This window comes from Girardinichthys multiradiatus, chromosome 10 (genome assembly GCF_021462225.1).
Source record: "Girardinichthys multiradiatus isolate DD_20200921_A chromosome 10, DD_fGirMul_XY1, whole genome shotgun sequence".
NCBI classification, from domain to species: domain Eukaryota; kingdom Metazoa; phylum Chordata; class Actinopteri; order Cyprinodontiformes; family Goodeidae; genus Girardinichthys; species Girardinichthys multiradiatus.
Window position 1 is genome coordinate 3,477,453 of NC_061803.1, and position 17,416 is coordinate 3,494,868.

A 17,416-nucleotide genomic window follows, 5' to 3' on the forward strand; every position below is an offset into this window, starting at 1 on the left:
AGGCCTCCATTGGTTAATAAATCTGATTTCCATTGATGATTTTTGTGTGATTTTGTTGTCAGCACATTCAACTTTGTACAAAACAAAGTATTCAATGAGAATATTTCATTCATTCAGATCTAGGATGTGTTATTTGAGTGTTCCCTTTATTTGTTTGAGCAGTGTATGTGATGCGAAGCACAAGGCAAGTGGCAGGAATACTTCTAATCTGAGGAAGCTCTGGATCTCTACAGTTCCTCCAGTCTTATCATTGATCTTTTGGTTGCTTCTCTGATGAATGCTCTCCGTGCCCAGCCAGCCAGGTGGACGTCCATGTCTTGGTAGGTTTGCAGTTAGTCCATTCTCTCTCCATGATGGACTGAATAGAGCTCTGAGATGTTCAAAGCTTGGGATATTGTTTTAGAGCCTAATTCCGCTTTAAATTACTCCACAACGTTCTCCCTGACCTGTCTGCTGGGTTCCTTGGTCTTCATGATGCTGATGTTTTCTAACAAATGTTTTCTAACTAACCTCTGAGATCAGAAGCAGAGTAGCTGCATTTGGACTGAGGTTAAATCACACACAGGTAGATTGTTTGGATGCAAAGCAAACTGAGATATTCGAATAAAGGGGGATGAAAACAAATCCACGCCACACTTTTCAGATTATTACTGGAAAAGCTCAATGGCGTGTTAATATTTTTACAAGGCACTTTTACAATTAGTAATTTTTAATGGAAAAAGCGCAGTTTAGTGGCTCTGTATTGCTGCACAGAAGGAGTCTGGCCTTGCCTCTATGGTACACACACACACACACACACACACACACTGAAGTCAAGCACCAGAACCAATTTCTTCAAAGTAAAAAGAAATGTCTGCAGGAACTGTGATGTCAATCCTCCTCTGATGGAGTCTGATTAGTACACGCTTAAGAAAACAGTGGAAAGCTTAGAATGTCCTAATGTCAAGTTTGTTCACTCCTCCTTCTCTCCGTTAGTCATTCATGCATGAGCCCATCGTCTCATGAATTATTTGGGTTCTGGATAGAAAGCACAATCAAAGACCAAAACTTCAGTAATTACCACTTTCCATTCAAGTGTTTTCAATTTAATAATACCTTTATAAGACGTCTGGCTCAGCGTTTGAAAGCGTGTGTGTGTGTGTGTGTGTGTGTGTGTGCGCAGACAAGTAGAAACACAAACAGCTTTGGAGCCTTACTGGCGAGTTCTAATCATTTACAGAGGAAGGGAGCAGAGACTCGCAGATCATAGAAAATGAAAAGTGCTCACAAAGATGACTAATATCGCATCACGATTAGCATCCTTCAGCTCCTTCCATATGTTTTAACTGCCAGTGAAATTAAAAGAAGTGCATCTGAGTAAAAATGGGAAAATAGGTGTACAATTATGTCCAAAATTATTCATACACCCAGCAGATTTTGATTTTAAATTATTTTCATTCAATAAGTGTTGTTCTGGAATTTCCACTGGTACTTTCACTACTTTTCTTTGAGCTCAAAGTCCTTGAAGTTGGAAGGCCTCCCTACCATTACCCAAATGTTTAGCCCTGTCAACAGATTTCATTTTAGGCTCATGCCATTCCAAAACATTAGCATTACTTCCAGATACTGGTAAAAATTTTAGATTACTTTAAACCCAAATCTGCGAGGGGTGAGAATAACTTTGGGCTTAACTGGATGTCATCATTTAGAAATTCCTAAGCTTATTTTGGTGGCAACTGATAACATTGATCTAGTGCTTCAACTTTGAAACCAATTATTAAAAAAACATCTGAAGTTAAAACAGATTTTTATATCAGGAATCTAGAAGGGTGAGCTGGATCAAAGTAACAGATGTGGGTCTTAGTTGTGCAAGTACTTTCTTCTAAAGATTTTCTTTTTTTTTTGTCGCTGCTTGTGAAAACTTTAAACCGGACCTGAAGCATCTGGAAATGAGTGTCTTTCCACTCTTCCTCCAAACTCGGGGATCTTGATTTCCAAATAATATGTTAAATTTACATTAATCTGAAAAGAGGACTTTTGACTGTTGAGCACCACTCATTTTTCTCCTTAGCTCAGTTCAGGAGTTTCTGTACACCTATTTCGTACACAAGTTTTTCTTCCACTTAGCTTTCTATTAATATGCTTGGATACAGCACTCTGAGAACAGCCACCTTCTTAGTAAAAAAACCTTCCTTAAAAACTGTGCATTTTATTCATTTCACTGTGATCTCCTTGATGTTTGACGAGTTAATAAAGACTGCCTACTCACAGTGAGGACTCTCCTTGGCACCGGCTTGCAGGAGAAGCTTAGCCATGGGTACATTGTTGGTCATGATGGCAATATCTAGAGGCAGGAGACCTTCACTGTTTGGAGTGTTGAGGTCCAGCTCCTCCAGACTGTACTGGGACAGAAGAAGCTGGACCAGGTCCAATTCTTGGTGTTCCACTGCCTCAAACAAAGCTTCATTGCTCTGGAACTGAGACACAGAGAAATCCTGATATCTTGAGACATTTCAGCCAAAACAACACATAACACCATACAACTGACTTTCTCCCTGTATGATTTTATCATGCATCACATTAGTTAAGACAGGTGGCACCACAGGTTCCCGGGCTATGTCTCCCTGACCATTTTTAGACTACAATATTCCTGGTCCTTTTATTTTTTTCCTATCTTTGACTTACTATGGTGGTTTTACGCAGCCTCTCCTTGTCTCCTCCCCGCCCTGACACCATGCTGTCCTCCAGAGCAGGGGGGTTAGCGCCCACGCGGAACTTTCCAGACAAGTTGCGGTACAGCCGGCGAGCTGCGCTTGGCGAGGACAAGCTGGCTGACTTGCGAGCCGATGCCGGCTGGTGGACCTGGTTCCCTCTCATGGGCTGCGTCACTTTGGCAGAGTCAGCCCTGGAGAAAAGATGCGTGAGTGAGAAACACTAGGGATGGGTGAAAGGAGCAGCACCTGGTAACTGTACACTGTGGCATTACAGAGGGAAGGTCCTTTTTATTTTTTTGCATACAAGTTGCAACATACAAGTTAATAAACAGCTATGCCTCTGAAATCTATACATTTATAAAAATAGGATTAGCCTGATTGATTTGAATAATCAAACATTAGACTTAATATATTAACTCAAGCATTTCTGCTCCTTAATGGTTGATAGGACCGCTAAAGAACAATATTGATCAAATGTACCGTTACTGCAGTATCACTGGATAGACTACTCATTAACTGAGTTTTTTATGAACTCGAAGAAAGACGTGGACCCTTTTCAATTATTTGTTAATTTATCCCAAGTCACATCATTGTTGCAACATTTACCAGGTTTTCCTAATATCGTCCAGCCCTAAACCTAATTCACAGCAGAGGTTTATCAGAGAACATTTTATAATACATCAACTCCAACTTTACCAAAAACAGCCAGGAGTACTTTTTATAAAAAAAAAGACAGGGAGGTTACAGGAAGATAAAGGCAGCAATGGCACCATCCAGTGCTTCTCATTGGAAAGAAAAACTGCTAAACACAGAACCACTGAGGGAGGAGTACTTTCTATGGGAGAGACAAACAAAAACAGCAAATATTAAATTGACAGTAGCAACAGCACCATCAGTAGTTTTGTACTGGAAGGCAACAGCTAAGCACAATGCTTTGAGTCAGGAGAACTTCTATGGAAAAGAAAAACAAAGAGTGCAAGATTTTATGGCAGCATCAGCGAAGTCTGCAAACCAGTAACTTGTTTTTTGGGCTTATAGAAAAAAACTGTTCAAAAATGGTTCCACGCAAAACGTATTAAAGTTCATGAGTCATAAAATCTAGCATGGATGCAAAAGCAAACCATTCCATTGGTAAACGACATCCAAACCTCACATGTAGAACACAGCAGCCCTGACAGCACAGATATACGTAGATATATCCATGTTACAGTGCCAAATGTCTTCAGAGAGGGATAGAGAACCGCCCAAGAAACAAAACTGACACCAATGTGAAAGGGGCCTAAAACACCAATGGTGCTATAGTGATAGGTTACACGGATCTGCAAGATTTCCATGATCATCTTCAAGTTCTCAGACAGTTGTCATAACAGTCTTTCCAAAAAAGTAAAGACAGCCTTGTTATGAGTTTGCCATGTTTTCTCCTACTGCTGAGACAATCCGAGTTCCTTCTTTCTACTGCATTATTGGCACCACTGGTTTGCTGATTTTACTGCCCCCCTCGTCCGCTCTGCTATGGGAAACAGTTTAGATGACAAGTGTTTCTTGGTCGAGTCTGGTCTGAAGAGCTCGGACACATTGGACTGATGAAGGACATGTCAGCGGGACTCTACAGGCGACGATGACAGACACCGTGTTGGGTCTCACCAAAGAGAACCATAGAGATAAATGAATTCCTCAAGGAGGCATTTTCAGCGCCTCTCACTTCAGTTTGTCCCACCTCTCTTGATACTATCTAAGCTCGTTTCTGCCTCTAATCTTACCTTTCGCTAAGATGTTTTTCTCCCCTCCTTCAGTATGCTTTTAGCTCTTTCAGCTTTTTCATCATCTCCTATATCCTTTATTTCTTTCAGTTGTTCAAATACATAGAACCAACACTCAATATTTATGGAAATGTGCAAAAATAACCTAAACTGACCTTACTTTTGTGTACTTTCTTTGAAACTAATGACTTATATTGCATACTATAAGATACGTTTGCAGAATATCTTTTATCAAATTTTTTGAGACAGCTAAGGTCTGAAGGCAAATAAATACCTCTCAAATGTAAAGTGATAGTTTATCATTTTTCCCTAAACAAGTGACTAGATCAGGTATTTAAACAAACTAAAGATGGTTCTTGAAACCACAATGCCTTGAAAATGAGCAGGCTGAGATCGAAGCGTGTAAATAAAGGCATTAGTTTGGGCCGTCATACCACATGCCAAAAGCAGATTTGTCAAGGTGAGAACATCTGTAGGAAAAATGTTATTTATACCGCCACTCAGCAATGGACGTATGAGACCACATAAGCGTTCGTCTGCGCTCAAACCCTCCCCCATCACATGCAGTTTGTGCAACAGCTGACATCGGCCTTCATTGTAGACTTTAAAGCCCCCGCAACAAGCCCTTTTTCACAGGGGCTGATACACCTAAAATACCCCCACGATCCCCATCCCTTCCCGCTCCGTCCCATCCATCTCCACTCCATCCCGTAATAGAGGCCTTATTTTAGACATCCTCATGTTCCCGACTGGGCCTAGCCTATTCCAGGGTTCCAGATAAAGCGCGGCAGGTATTTGGAATAATTTTTCCATGGGCCTGGCCCGGAAGATAAAACAGGAGATATATTTGTAATGCGTGTGCTGGTATCCCATTTCAAAGAGAAAGCCCACTGGAATGTAGCCCCAGGCTTATTGTTATATGCCTGAGATGGAACAGACAACGTTTTTTTCTGAGGGCAGGACGGTGCCCCATCATTCTCTGACGACATTAGGCTGTGTGTAACGTGTAGTGTGTACATATGCGATTTCAAAGAGATGTTTTATTACACACGTGAGGTTTCGTATCATTTACCAAAGATATGCCGCAAATAAATGTAGTAATCTAAAATCATCATTTATTAAAGCTATAAATAAAAAAAATCTGCAACAGTAAAAAAGTTGGATACTTAAATATAAAATCAAAATTGTGTCAGACCTTTGAGAAAAAAAAAGTTGTGATGCATCTGATAAATAAGTTCCAACTTAGAAACACCCTGGCTGCTGTTAAAGCCCTGTGCATTATATCCTTGCTGCCTTGCATTTCAGTGGTGTATGAAAATAAGCAGCTTCAAGTAAATATTCTATGCATCTCAGAATGTAGCAATGTAATTTGATTTCCTGTTAAGATAGCTTGCTTAGATATTTCAAATATAAAACACCTCTTTTATGTCATATCTGACATATTAGAATTAAAGCAAATGTTAATCAAATGTCACAGCAATAACCCGATATTAGTGTAAATGAGAGTTCTATGACATTAGGATATTATGCAATTGCTACATTGTCATTCAATATTGTGATTATGATATCAACTCCAATTAACCCGCATAATAATCACTGTTCAACTTTTTTGTCATCACAATGTTACCACACTCCAAGCACTTTAGGGATCTCAGGCACAGAGATCTCGGCACCAAGTGCAGTCAAAGTCTGTCCAACTGACCAGATATGTTACTGGTATGCACAGCGTGAACGCATTGCACCTGGAGTATTACATTACAGCAGAGATAGGAATTGCATGATGACTGCAAATTGATATATTATACAGCCCTAACTTTAATTAAACCTATGCTATGCTATGCAGACGCTTTGTCTGCAATGATGAAGATTCACATGCCTTGCCAAGCTGAATGCTTGAAGCGGCTCCAAATGCAGGGCAGTCTGACCTACTTTTTGATTAGGTCACTTACCAATTAATAAATCACCTGAAGACAGTCAGAGACTGTGTATAGAGCACTGAACATTCCAGCCCAAGATGGTCAGACGGTAATTAGGTAAGAAAAAAAAGTGGCTGATGTTGCAGCTATGGGTCTCCATACTTTCCTGATCTGTATGGGTCTCCATACTTTCCTGATCTTTTCTGATGATGTTTTCATTGACTGTAAGCAGAAAATCACAAGTAACAGAAATAAAGGCTTGGAAACATCAGTTTGTGTGCAATTAATCTAAATGTTTCACTTATTGAACTGGGCTACTGCAATAAATAAACTTATCAATAATGAATTCTAATTTACTGAATATGACTGTAGATGGGAAACAGTGTGACAGCAGCTTTAGGGTTACGCTATTTTATAGAAAACTGATGCAATCACCCAAATATCTTTAACTTAAATTTACTGCACACATTTCTTTGCAGTTTAAGTGTTGAAAAGCAGGAAGCAGGTTTCTCTGGGAAAAACCGAGTCTTCTAAAATCCAGACTCCCTCCTGGGCCGTTGATGACTCCCACATCAAATACTCCCACAAACACTCAACACCCCCATGTTGCAAACACCATACACAGAGCATCTGTTTTGTTAGTTTTATCAGCTTAATTTACAAAAAAACAGTTTGGTTCCAGAGTCAGTGAGTCACATGTAAACAACATGCAGACGGAGTCTAGGCAGCTGGCAATTCTTTGTCTAAAACTCAAGATGGGAAAAAACACCAAATTGAAGCAAATTTTTTTGGAAATGTTGATTTCAGCTTTGCAAAAGCTGTACAGCCATAAGTACACATGGCAAAAACCCAATAACAGAGGTGTGAAACAGAACATGTCGGAAAGACTTGGCAACAGGGTGGAAAATGTAATTTTGTAATAAGACTAAAGTTTGTGTTTTTGTGTCTGGTGGGCATATGTGCATGAACAAAAAATTATATTTCCAGGATAATTGCCCTTAGGAGAGATTTCTTCCTGCATTCAGCCCATACAGTGCTTTGAAAAAAATATTCATACCCCTTGAACTTTTTCATATTTTCTCATGTTACAAAAAGCTACATTTTGTTGGGATTTTATGTGATAGATCAAGTGAAAGGAAATGATGTATGTTTTTGCAATACATAAATATTGAAAATGGTGGTTTACTTATGATTTTATGCTGATACCCTTAAATAAAATCCAGTTCAACCAATTGCCATTAGAAGTCTTCTATTTAGAAAAAACATGATTTATTTAATTTCAGAATAACAAAAGCACTTTTCTGTGAAGGCCTCAGATGTTCGATTGAGAACATGTGAGAATAAGCAGCATTATGAAGACCAAATAAAACAGCAGAGAGGTCATTGAGGAGGTGGTGGAGAAGTTTAAAGCAGGTTTTAAAACAATATCCCAAGCTTTGAACATCTCACAGAGCTCTGTTCAATCCATCATCTAAACATAGAAAGACCAACTAAAACATGACCGTCCACCTAAACTAACCAGCTGGGCTTGGAGAGCCCTGATCACTGAAGCTGCCATGAGGGGTCCATTGGGCCTCTGGAGGTGCTGCCAAAATCCACAGCTCAGATGGGATAATCTGTCAATGTATTTACTACTAATTGTGCACTTCATAACTTTTTGGAAGAATGGCAAGCAGGATGCTATGACTGAAAGAAAGAGAGTTCAATTTGCAATTTCCCAGAGGTCATGTAAGGCAAACATATGGAAGAAGGTCTTCTGCATTTTTTTGCTAAGTTACAAAACAATAACACTGCAGATCACCTTCAACACACCATCTCCACAGTAAAACATGATGGTGGCAGTATCATGCTGTGAGATCCTTTTCTACGGCAGGGAAGTAAAAAGCCTTAACTTAACAGTTAAAGGCTAAAGTATTCTTGTTCTTTATCCTACCTCCCCACTACTTTAGCTAAACATAACTAGAACTCTCCCTAATGTGTGCTTCTCAACCCTCCCCAACCCAGCCCTGCTCCTCACGATGAGCAATGTTACATATCAAGAAAACACATAAATCTGTTTTATACAACAAACAGGGAACAGGAAGATTGATGGGAGAAGGCAAAGAGGTGCACAGGGACAGAGAGTACGAAGTGGTGGCAGCAAGAGGTCAAAAGTTGCACAAACTCGCTCCCTCAAACAGACACTTGTGCACCCACACATGCACAAAGACACTATATACAAAGTACACTAGCTGCTCTAAATGTGGCTTGTAGAAGGAAGTTCTGAAATCTGAGTCTTGGCACCAGACAGGCTGGAAGCAGCCGGGCTGCTGGATGCAGAGAGGGAGAGGCTGAGAGAGAAAAGGGGTTGATGGTGGGGGAGGAGAAAGAAGAGGGGGTGGGAAAGTGGGGTCAGCAATGCTAGAATTGCCTTTGCTCTTATCAGCTTATAAGCAACACGGGGCCACGGCGACACAGTGACCTGCAGTTTCTCATGCATGAAACAGATAAAGACATACACACATGCTTATATATTAAATGCAGGAAAGAAAGAAACACAATGACTTCAAATAGCTTTTTTCACTCCAGTGATGGCGGTTTTGGAACATATCTAAGGTCCAAAAAGAGACGTACATAGATTAATCGGGCAGCTCTGTTCTTGAATACAGTACACTGGTTTGTAACTAAAAACCCTCATGGCTTGAAAATTCAAAGACCCACTGCCTGTCACTGCTTAAATGCAGTCACAGGTACAAGCACAAAATGGTTTAAGAAAAGCTGGAGATTTTAAATAACACAAAACAACTTAGATTCTGCTGTCAAAAATCATGTTTTATTACAATTTATGTCAATTTATGTACTCACAAAGACTGACAGTCCTTTATTTCCAACCATAGCACACACAGCTACCTCTATTATTACAGGTAGCACTGCTAAAGGTGTGTGCAGATGCCTTAAAACAATGTGTTGTCAAGGAGATAAGCGTGGGTCCTCGTCAAACATTCACAGGGCCAGTGGTTTTAAACTCTTTAGTTATTGTTCTGACTATGGACAAGTACAAGTTCAGTCCATAAACAATTTTCTTCTGAATGCATCCTAATGAATGAATATCAGAACATATTTGTGTTTTTGAAATATGTTATTTTTGAAAAGCGGATAGAGGAAATGGGTCTCCTTGCGTTACTGACAGCCAATATCCAGAATTAATCGTTTCATCTGAACGGACCATGACCCGTGACCAGCCAGTCGGACACTCAAATATCTGATACAATCTTCAGGGTCGAAGTTGTTACTACAGGAAGAGGACTCATAGCTGTCTTGAGTGAGAGAAAGCAGAAATGCTGTACAAAGCCATATTAATGGGATCTACTTTCCATGGGTGTATGTCAGCTGTTCATTAGGCTGTTACAGCATATAAATCTATTTTATGGATTGCTGGTAATTTTGCTTCTTTGCTTCCCATACTTCTGCAGGTTTGATCATTTTAATGTTAAAGGCGCAACGCAATGTCAGTTGGTAGTTGAACTAGGGGCGGGTTGAACTGAAGTTGACCCAGAGCCAACCTCAGCGGGTAACAGAAAGGATGAAGATTTTGCAGCAAAGGCTTTATTGTTTTGAGCTTCATAACCTTGATTATTCAATTCAATTCAATTCAAAAATACTTTATTAATCCCAAAGGGAAATTAAATATTAAAAATTAAATTATGGAGCCTGCAGGATATTTAAAAGTTGTTAGATCCCTGTAATGCCTGTGTGTCTAGTGGTTAAATGTCTGTACTGTTTTTAACCTCTGTAAAACCCTTTGAGTTATACCAGACTGTATGAAAAAGACTCGATAAAGTTTGATTGATTGATTAATACTGAAATCAGTAGCATGTCAGAGTCCTAAGTGCTTAAGTAGAAGGCGAGAGGTGGTGAAACATCGTCAAGAAACAACGTAGTCCAGTAACCTTCTGCTTAAGCATTTCTGGATGAGTGAGTATCTACACCAACAGGTCAGAGCTTTTGAAATACCAGAGACCAGAGATTAGAAACTGCCAACGATTCCCTCACCATTTCATCTCTAGCCTTATTAAACCAAACATCATTGAATAGTCAGACTAAATTTGAGAAACAGGGAGTATAATTTTTACTAAGCAGGGGAAATTCAGCATGTAACATCAAATTTACAGCATATAAGCAACATTGTTCCAATAACTGCTCATTTACTTTCGATAATTCAAGGCAGCCAATTGAATGCGAGCATGTCACATAATCTCGGTTGACAGCCATAAACTCAGATGTACTAGCTATATGAAGTTAATCTGTGTTTGCGTATGACCTGAATTACACAGATTTCTTTCTGTTTTTGTCTCTTTAGCCATTTCTCACTTTCTCCTGTGTTCCTTTGGGAGAACGGCAGAGAAACAGTGAGCAGTATGTTTAACCTTTGAAGCTTGCCTGCTGTGCTGAGCAAGGCCTACCACCTGTTGGCTCTGTTTGTGTGCACGCAGAGGTAAATCTCTCTTGTTCTGATGACCAGAGACAACAGGGGAGTCGCCATGGCGATAAGATGGCGAGCAGTGGCTGATGTTCCCATAAGAGACGGTTGTCGGTGAAAAAGGGGGTCACTTCCAAGGTGGGATTCCCCACACACAAGCATACTCCCAAGCCCTCCTCCTCTGTCAGAGGCTTGGTGACACTGTGTCTCCCATGGTGACCATGGGTCCAGCCTGGGTGGCTCCAGGCCTTGTGTCTCCCTGTACGTGTATGCGTCTGTATATCACACCATTGAGGTCCCTGCCTGGGTCGCCATATGCCACCCACCCAGCCATTGGGAGGAGAAGGGTGGGGACGACCCCTGGCAACTAAAGCCACCAGTTGGCTCATTCTCTCAGTCACACGCCGGCCGGGCGCCATGTTTAAAGTCCCACAGCTATTTATCTGTGATAGGGTTAGAGGGAGGTGTTTGGAAGGGTGGCCAGGTCGGGAGACCATTCTTCTTACTGTGATGGATACTTTCTACAAATGATAAACATGCTCACACATATGCACGACTGAAAATGTATGGGAAAATAGACGAGAAAAAGGGGGCAGTGTCAGAAAAGGAAGAGTCGTTTTTTTATTTTTTGTGGGGAGATGAAACCTCATATCAGCATTAGATCAACAAAGAGTTGTTTGAGAAGCTCAAGAGTGTGACCTCCACAGATTGTGAGCTTTGGTGTGTCTGCATCACTGTCTTCAGTCTGGAAAAATACAAGATGGCACCAGTTTTCCCCAGCAATAAAAAATTGCTAATGTTTACAAAGTTTACTGGTTAAAACTCTAGTCTCTTGTTTATTCTTAATAACTTTTATACTTTTTGGTGCATTGGAATCATGAGCAAGATGCAAAAAATAGCAACTCTAACACAGATAAAATGAGCCGAACATGTTCTCCTTAGTGTAAAACATTATGTATGACTGAAAACTAACACAGCAAGACACCTGAAACGCCTAATTCCCAAATACAAGCATGGTGGTGGCAGTATCATGCTGTGGGGTTGTTTCAGCATGTACTGGTCTATCACATCACCAATAAAAAACATTAAAGTTTGTGGTTGTAATGTGGCAAGATGTGAAAGATGTCAAGGGGTTTAAAATCCCTTTGTTGTTGCGCCTACTTTATGCTATTGCTAAGAATCAGGAAAGAAACAACTGCATCCCTTTAGGATAATTAGTTAATGGCTAAAAGGTAAACACAAACCTATAGTGGGGTCCATGTAGAGTGGAAATGACTTTGCTTCTGTAAATTGAAAAGCCTGTGCAATAAAACCAGTGTAGTTCCTCTGATTGCTTTTGTGGTATTTTATCATCATATTGGTAATACCTGAAGTACTTCTTACCATTCCATCAACTGACCTGCTGTTTCTGCAAACACACACCAACAAAAAGACCTACAGCACACTGACTCGACTTTTTCTCCCTCACATGCTCTTTATTTTGCAATGTTTCCCACTTCTCTATGCCTCCAAAACATCATTCCAGCGTTAAGAGATCTTCATTGCTTTTGCAAGTCCATCTTTAATGACTGTCAAACACTCCTCTGCTCCCGTTGTCTTCTCCTTCTCTTCATGTTTCAGTGTTCTCCAACATGTCTCGCCTCTTAACAGGACATCACCAGCTTTCCTTTTAGTCAGTCTCTCTCTCCCTCTCCATCCCCAGCACCATCTCCCTGTCTCTGTGTGCCAAGTTGAGGTTTGGACTGGAAACCAGAAAATCAAGTTAGAGACACACAGGACAAGAGGGAGCCAGCCTCATAAATCTCCCTTACAGGAGATTTATGAGGCTGCATCCAGCATCCAGGGTGAAGAACACACTGGCAGTGGGTTAACTTCTGAATATTGGAGCTCATGCACCTCCATGTCCATGTGTGGAAAATGTAAATGTGCATGTGTGCCTCATATGAATTACAATACAGGATTACATTTACAATACATTAACATGTATAGATGTTTGCATGTATTAATATAAAAATAAAACAGGATAGTCCTAATACAAACCACAAGGTTTACTGAGTTTAACTGGCTGATAATGACTGAAATCTGCTCTCCAACTGAATCAGCCACAACAATCCAAAGAGTGAACCATTTACAAATCTCAGACTGGGAGCATAAAACAACAACAAGAAAAAAGTTTCGCATGCGATTCAAATTTGTACATTTATTTGGACACAATGAAATCATTTTAGAAAAAAGGAACTGTAGCTGTTTTTGACCTTTCTTTCATATCGTGTGATCTTCATCAACAGGAAAAGTATAGTTTTTCCCCAGCAGCTCTAAGAATTCATGACCATGTTGGTTCACAAAGGCCTTTTACATACTTCCTGTTCAAAGTGGGACTGATGCTACACTGTTGTGCATAGGCATCCTGTTTGTAAATATGGAGGCAGAATGGACTGACGGAGTAGTTGCTGCTCTAACTCAGATGAGTTTGCGTTGGTGGTTGATGTTTTTAAGCACACACTGGTGTGGAGCTGAGCCGCCTCTATTTAAATTTTAAGAAAAAAAAGGGTCAACGGTAAGTGAGGATGTTTGTGATTCAACGACTACATTTTCAGGGTTTCTGCATTGAAAAACGAGACGTGTTACCCTCCATTATCTTCATGACAGAACAGTTGACAACTGCTATACTCGTCAACAACAGTTTAATATTTAGCCACTTAGTCACATTTAACTACTAACTTCTTCTTTTCTGTTAGACAAAAATCACAAAGAGACTTTGAAATTGTTGTTTTTATTATCCTAGTTTCGTTTTTTGTGGCACTTGTTGCCTTTATATTTGTAATTGTTTCAAAGTAGGCAGAAAGGAAGCAAGGTTGAGAGACAGGGCAGACATGCAGAATAGATTTCCGAACCCGCGTCGGCTGCATCGAGGACTGAGGCCTCCATATATGGGTCGCATACTCCATCACTACGCCACCCGCTGCGCACCTAGGCTTCTTGCGATCAATTCCGCTAAGCTTTTGCTTAATGGGTTGGTATCAGATTTATATATACATGCTTTTATATAAACAGGAATATTTTGTGGAAACAGAGAAAACAAAAAAATCAATTCGGAAATTTTCGCTTTGTTTTCATTCAGCTGTTTATGCACAACAAAAGGATGGACATGGTTATAATGAGCAGAAAGCTCAAACTAAAACAATTACATGACTGTGTGATCATGTAAAAACAATATATACTCATAGAAAGAATGATTCGGTTTTGTCCGTACGCCATTTACATCGTTTGTTGTTTTTAACAAGTCCACATTGACTTTTACATGATTAGAGTATAACGCATGAAGAGGATTTCTGCATGTTAATACGTTTTAATGTAACTACAAAGCAGAAATAATGAGTCAGACGTTCCACAAGAAGCAGGCGTCCCACTCTGCTGTGATCGTTATTAGATCTTTACCGTGTTATGATTAGAAATTCTGCAGAGAAAAAAATGACTGGCATTTATAAGCTCCTAATTTGTCCTTTCTGTTTGAGCTGAGGGCGCTCTGCCACAGAAGAAAGAGGAAAATCAAAGGGGAGAATAAAAGAGTGGGTAATATTAAATTAAATTAGAACCAAATGAGGCAAGTGGCAGACTGTCCAAAACCACTTTACACCCAGGCCCTCTGGGCATTGCCCGTCTTTTTCCAGTAAGAAATTAGTGATTTCTCTCTGTTCTTTTTATAATTCTTTGTGCGCAGCTCATAAGGATTAACACTACACACCCAGCCCAACACAGTGCTAAGTATTACAATGTGTGTTTGCTCATTTATATGAGTGAGTGTGAATATTAAGAAGAAAATCAGACATGCAGGCTCAGGTTTCTGCCATTCTGTCAGCGTGCGCTTGTGTTAATGTAATGACTGAGGGTTGGTTTCTGTCCCGACTTCAAAGTTAAGACGTCATCCTCGGAGGGCTGTCAGCGTGGTGTTAACCTTGAAGACAGTTTGGCACCAGGCGGAGCAGAGGGCCTTAAAGGAATGGAGAGAATTAGAGCCCTTCAGTGCTTTCTGCATAACCACACAAAAAGCAGTGAAATAGCTGCTGATGGGGAACTGACTACTCTTCACATTCTGCATTTTAACAAAAAAAGTGGTTTATTACCTATTTGCATTAAAAACATACCTACTAGCCCCAATTTTAAGCCTCAGGCTGTATTTTGATTTCTCCAGTGTCTCTGTTTCACATGATAGGAAAAGAAATATACCTATTAGTATGACACATTTAAGCTCAGTGCTCATTTTATGACAGTCGACATCCAAGTGATAGAAAGTATGAGCAGCAGACCTAAGGTGCCATGGGTGTCAGGAAAAACCTGCTATTCTTCCCCTCTAATTGTCTCAGATTGTAGGTGCTGTGTTGAACAATGTTTTGTCTTTCAGAACAGCCTTAATTCTTCGTGGCATAAATTCAACCAGGTGTCAGAAACATTCCTCAATGATTTTGGTCCTCGTTGACATGATGGCACCATGTAGTTGATGCAGATACTTTGGCAGCACCTTCATGATGCAAGTCTTCCATTCCATCAAATCCAAAGGGGCTCTATTGGATTGAGACATGGTGACAGTGGATGGTAACGGAGCAGCTTACCTTTATAAATGATGCCAGGCCACAGCAGAAATAATATAAGGGTACCTTTCCCATATAATAGGTCTATACCTTGTCCTTTAATTAAACCACATAGCCTTATGTTATCTGCTGTTTCTCTACATCTGTCTCTACATGGTCGCCTCTTCTCTGTGTTGCACAGAGGAGTTCTGCCCCATTGCCTGCTCGGATGGGTGTCTGGTCTCAAGGTATAGCTTGACTTTCAAAAGTTACAGATTTAAAACCACTACAGCTTCTAGTCATACTGTTACTAGTGGTTAAAGTCCTGTAAGTTTAATGCCAGAGAAAGTTTCTGGGGTTAGCAGTTTCCTCTGACTGTATCAGAGGGGCTTGGTGCTCAGCTATGGCAAAACCGATTCAACATTTAATAGCTAGGGAGGATCTTTAAACAAAATATCCATAAATCAATTCTTTCTAATAACAGTATCATTTCAGGGGGCGCCATGAGGAACGGTGGAGTGGGCGCCCCATATATAGAGGCTGTTATACCACAGTCCGGCTGTCTGCGGTTTGATTCCCAACCTTTGGACCATTGCTGCCTTTTTTGTACCCCTTCCCTCTCTGCTCATTTCCTGTCTAACTATGATGAATAAAGGCCATCAGTGCCACAAAAAAATCTGAGAAGAAAAGAACAACATTTCAGATATCTAGGATGGCATTCCTCCTATCCACAACCAACCTTCAAGGACATCTTAACAGTTGGTAATTTGTTACTGTATACTTCATGACAGAGAGGGTATGTTCTTTTTACCAGACATGTACAGGGGTTGGACAATGAAACTGAAACACCTGGTTTTAGACCACAATAATTTATTAGTATGGTGTAGGGCCTCCTTTTGCGGCAAATACAGCGTAAATTCGTCTTGGGAATGACATATACAAGTCCTGCACAGTGGTCAGAGAGATTTTAAGCCATTCTTCTTGCAGGATAGTGGCCAGGTCACTACGTGATACTGGTGGAGTAAAACGTTTCCTGACTCGCTCCTCCAAAACACCCCAAAGTGGCTCAATAATATTTAGATCTGGTGACTGTGCAGGCCATGGGAGATGTTCAACTTCACTTTCATGTTCATCAAACCAATCTTTCACCAGTTTTGCTGTGTGTATTGGTGCATTGTCATCCTGATACTCGGCACCGCCTTCATGATACAATGTTTGAACCATTGGATGCACATGGTCCTCAAGAATGGTTCGGTAGTCCTTGGCAGTGACGCTCCCATCTAGCACAAGTATTGGGCCAAGGGAATGCCACGATATGGCAGCCCAAACCATCACTGATCCACCCCCATGCTTCACTCTGGGCATGCAACAGTTTGGGTGGTACGCTTCTTTGGGGCTTCTCCACACCATAACTCTCCTGGATGTGGGGAAAACAGTAAAGGTGGACTCATCAGAGAACAATATATGTTTCACATTGTCCCCAGCCCAAGATGTGGGCTCCTTGCACCATTGAAACCGACGTTTGGCATTGGCATGAGTGACCAAAGGTTTGGCTATAGCAGCCCGGCCGTGTATATTGACCCTGTGGAGCTCCTGACGGACAGTTCTGGTGGAAACAGGAGAGTTGAGGTGCACATTTAATTCTGCTGTGATTTGGGCAGCCGTGGTTTTATGTTTTTTGGATACAATCCGGGTTAGCACCCGAACATCCCTTTCAGACAGCTTCCTCTTGCGTCCACAGTTAATCCTGTTGGATGTGGTTCGTCCTTCTTGGTGGTATGCTGACATTACCCTGGATACCGTGGCTCTTGATACATCACAAAGACTTGCTGTCTTGGTCACAGATGCGCCAGCAAGACATGCACCAACAATTTGTCCTCTTTTGAACTCTGGTATGTCACCCATAATGTTGTGTGCATTTCAATATTTTGAGCAAAACTGTGCTCTTACCCTGCTAATTGAACCTTCACACTCTGCTCTTACTGGTGCAATGTGCAATCAATGAAGACTGGCTACCAGG

At 40.8% G+C, this 17,416-nt stretch overlaps 1 protein-coding gene across 6 annotated transcripts in view; it reads right to left on the reverse strand.

Moving 5' to 3' along the window:
- LOC124875292 (ankyrin repeat and fibronectin type-III domain-containing protein 1) overlaps nucleotides 1–17,416 on the reverse strand; it is a 204,827-nt gene that overhangs the window by 27,788 nt on the left and 159,623 nt on the right. For all 6 annotated transcript variants that reach the window (XM_047377355.1, XM_047377354.1, XM_047377353.1 and 3 more), the window contains 2 exons: nucleotides 2,665–2,884; nucleotides 2,249–2,456 (listed from right to left, as the gene is read on the reverse strand). In XM_047377355.1, coding sequence (XP_047233311.1) covers nucleotides 2,249–2,456; nucleotides 2,665–2,884 — 428 coding nt within the window. The remainder of the gene's footprint in view (nucleotides 1–2,248; nucleotides 2,457–2,664; nucleotides 2,885–17,416) is intronic.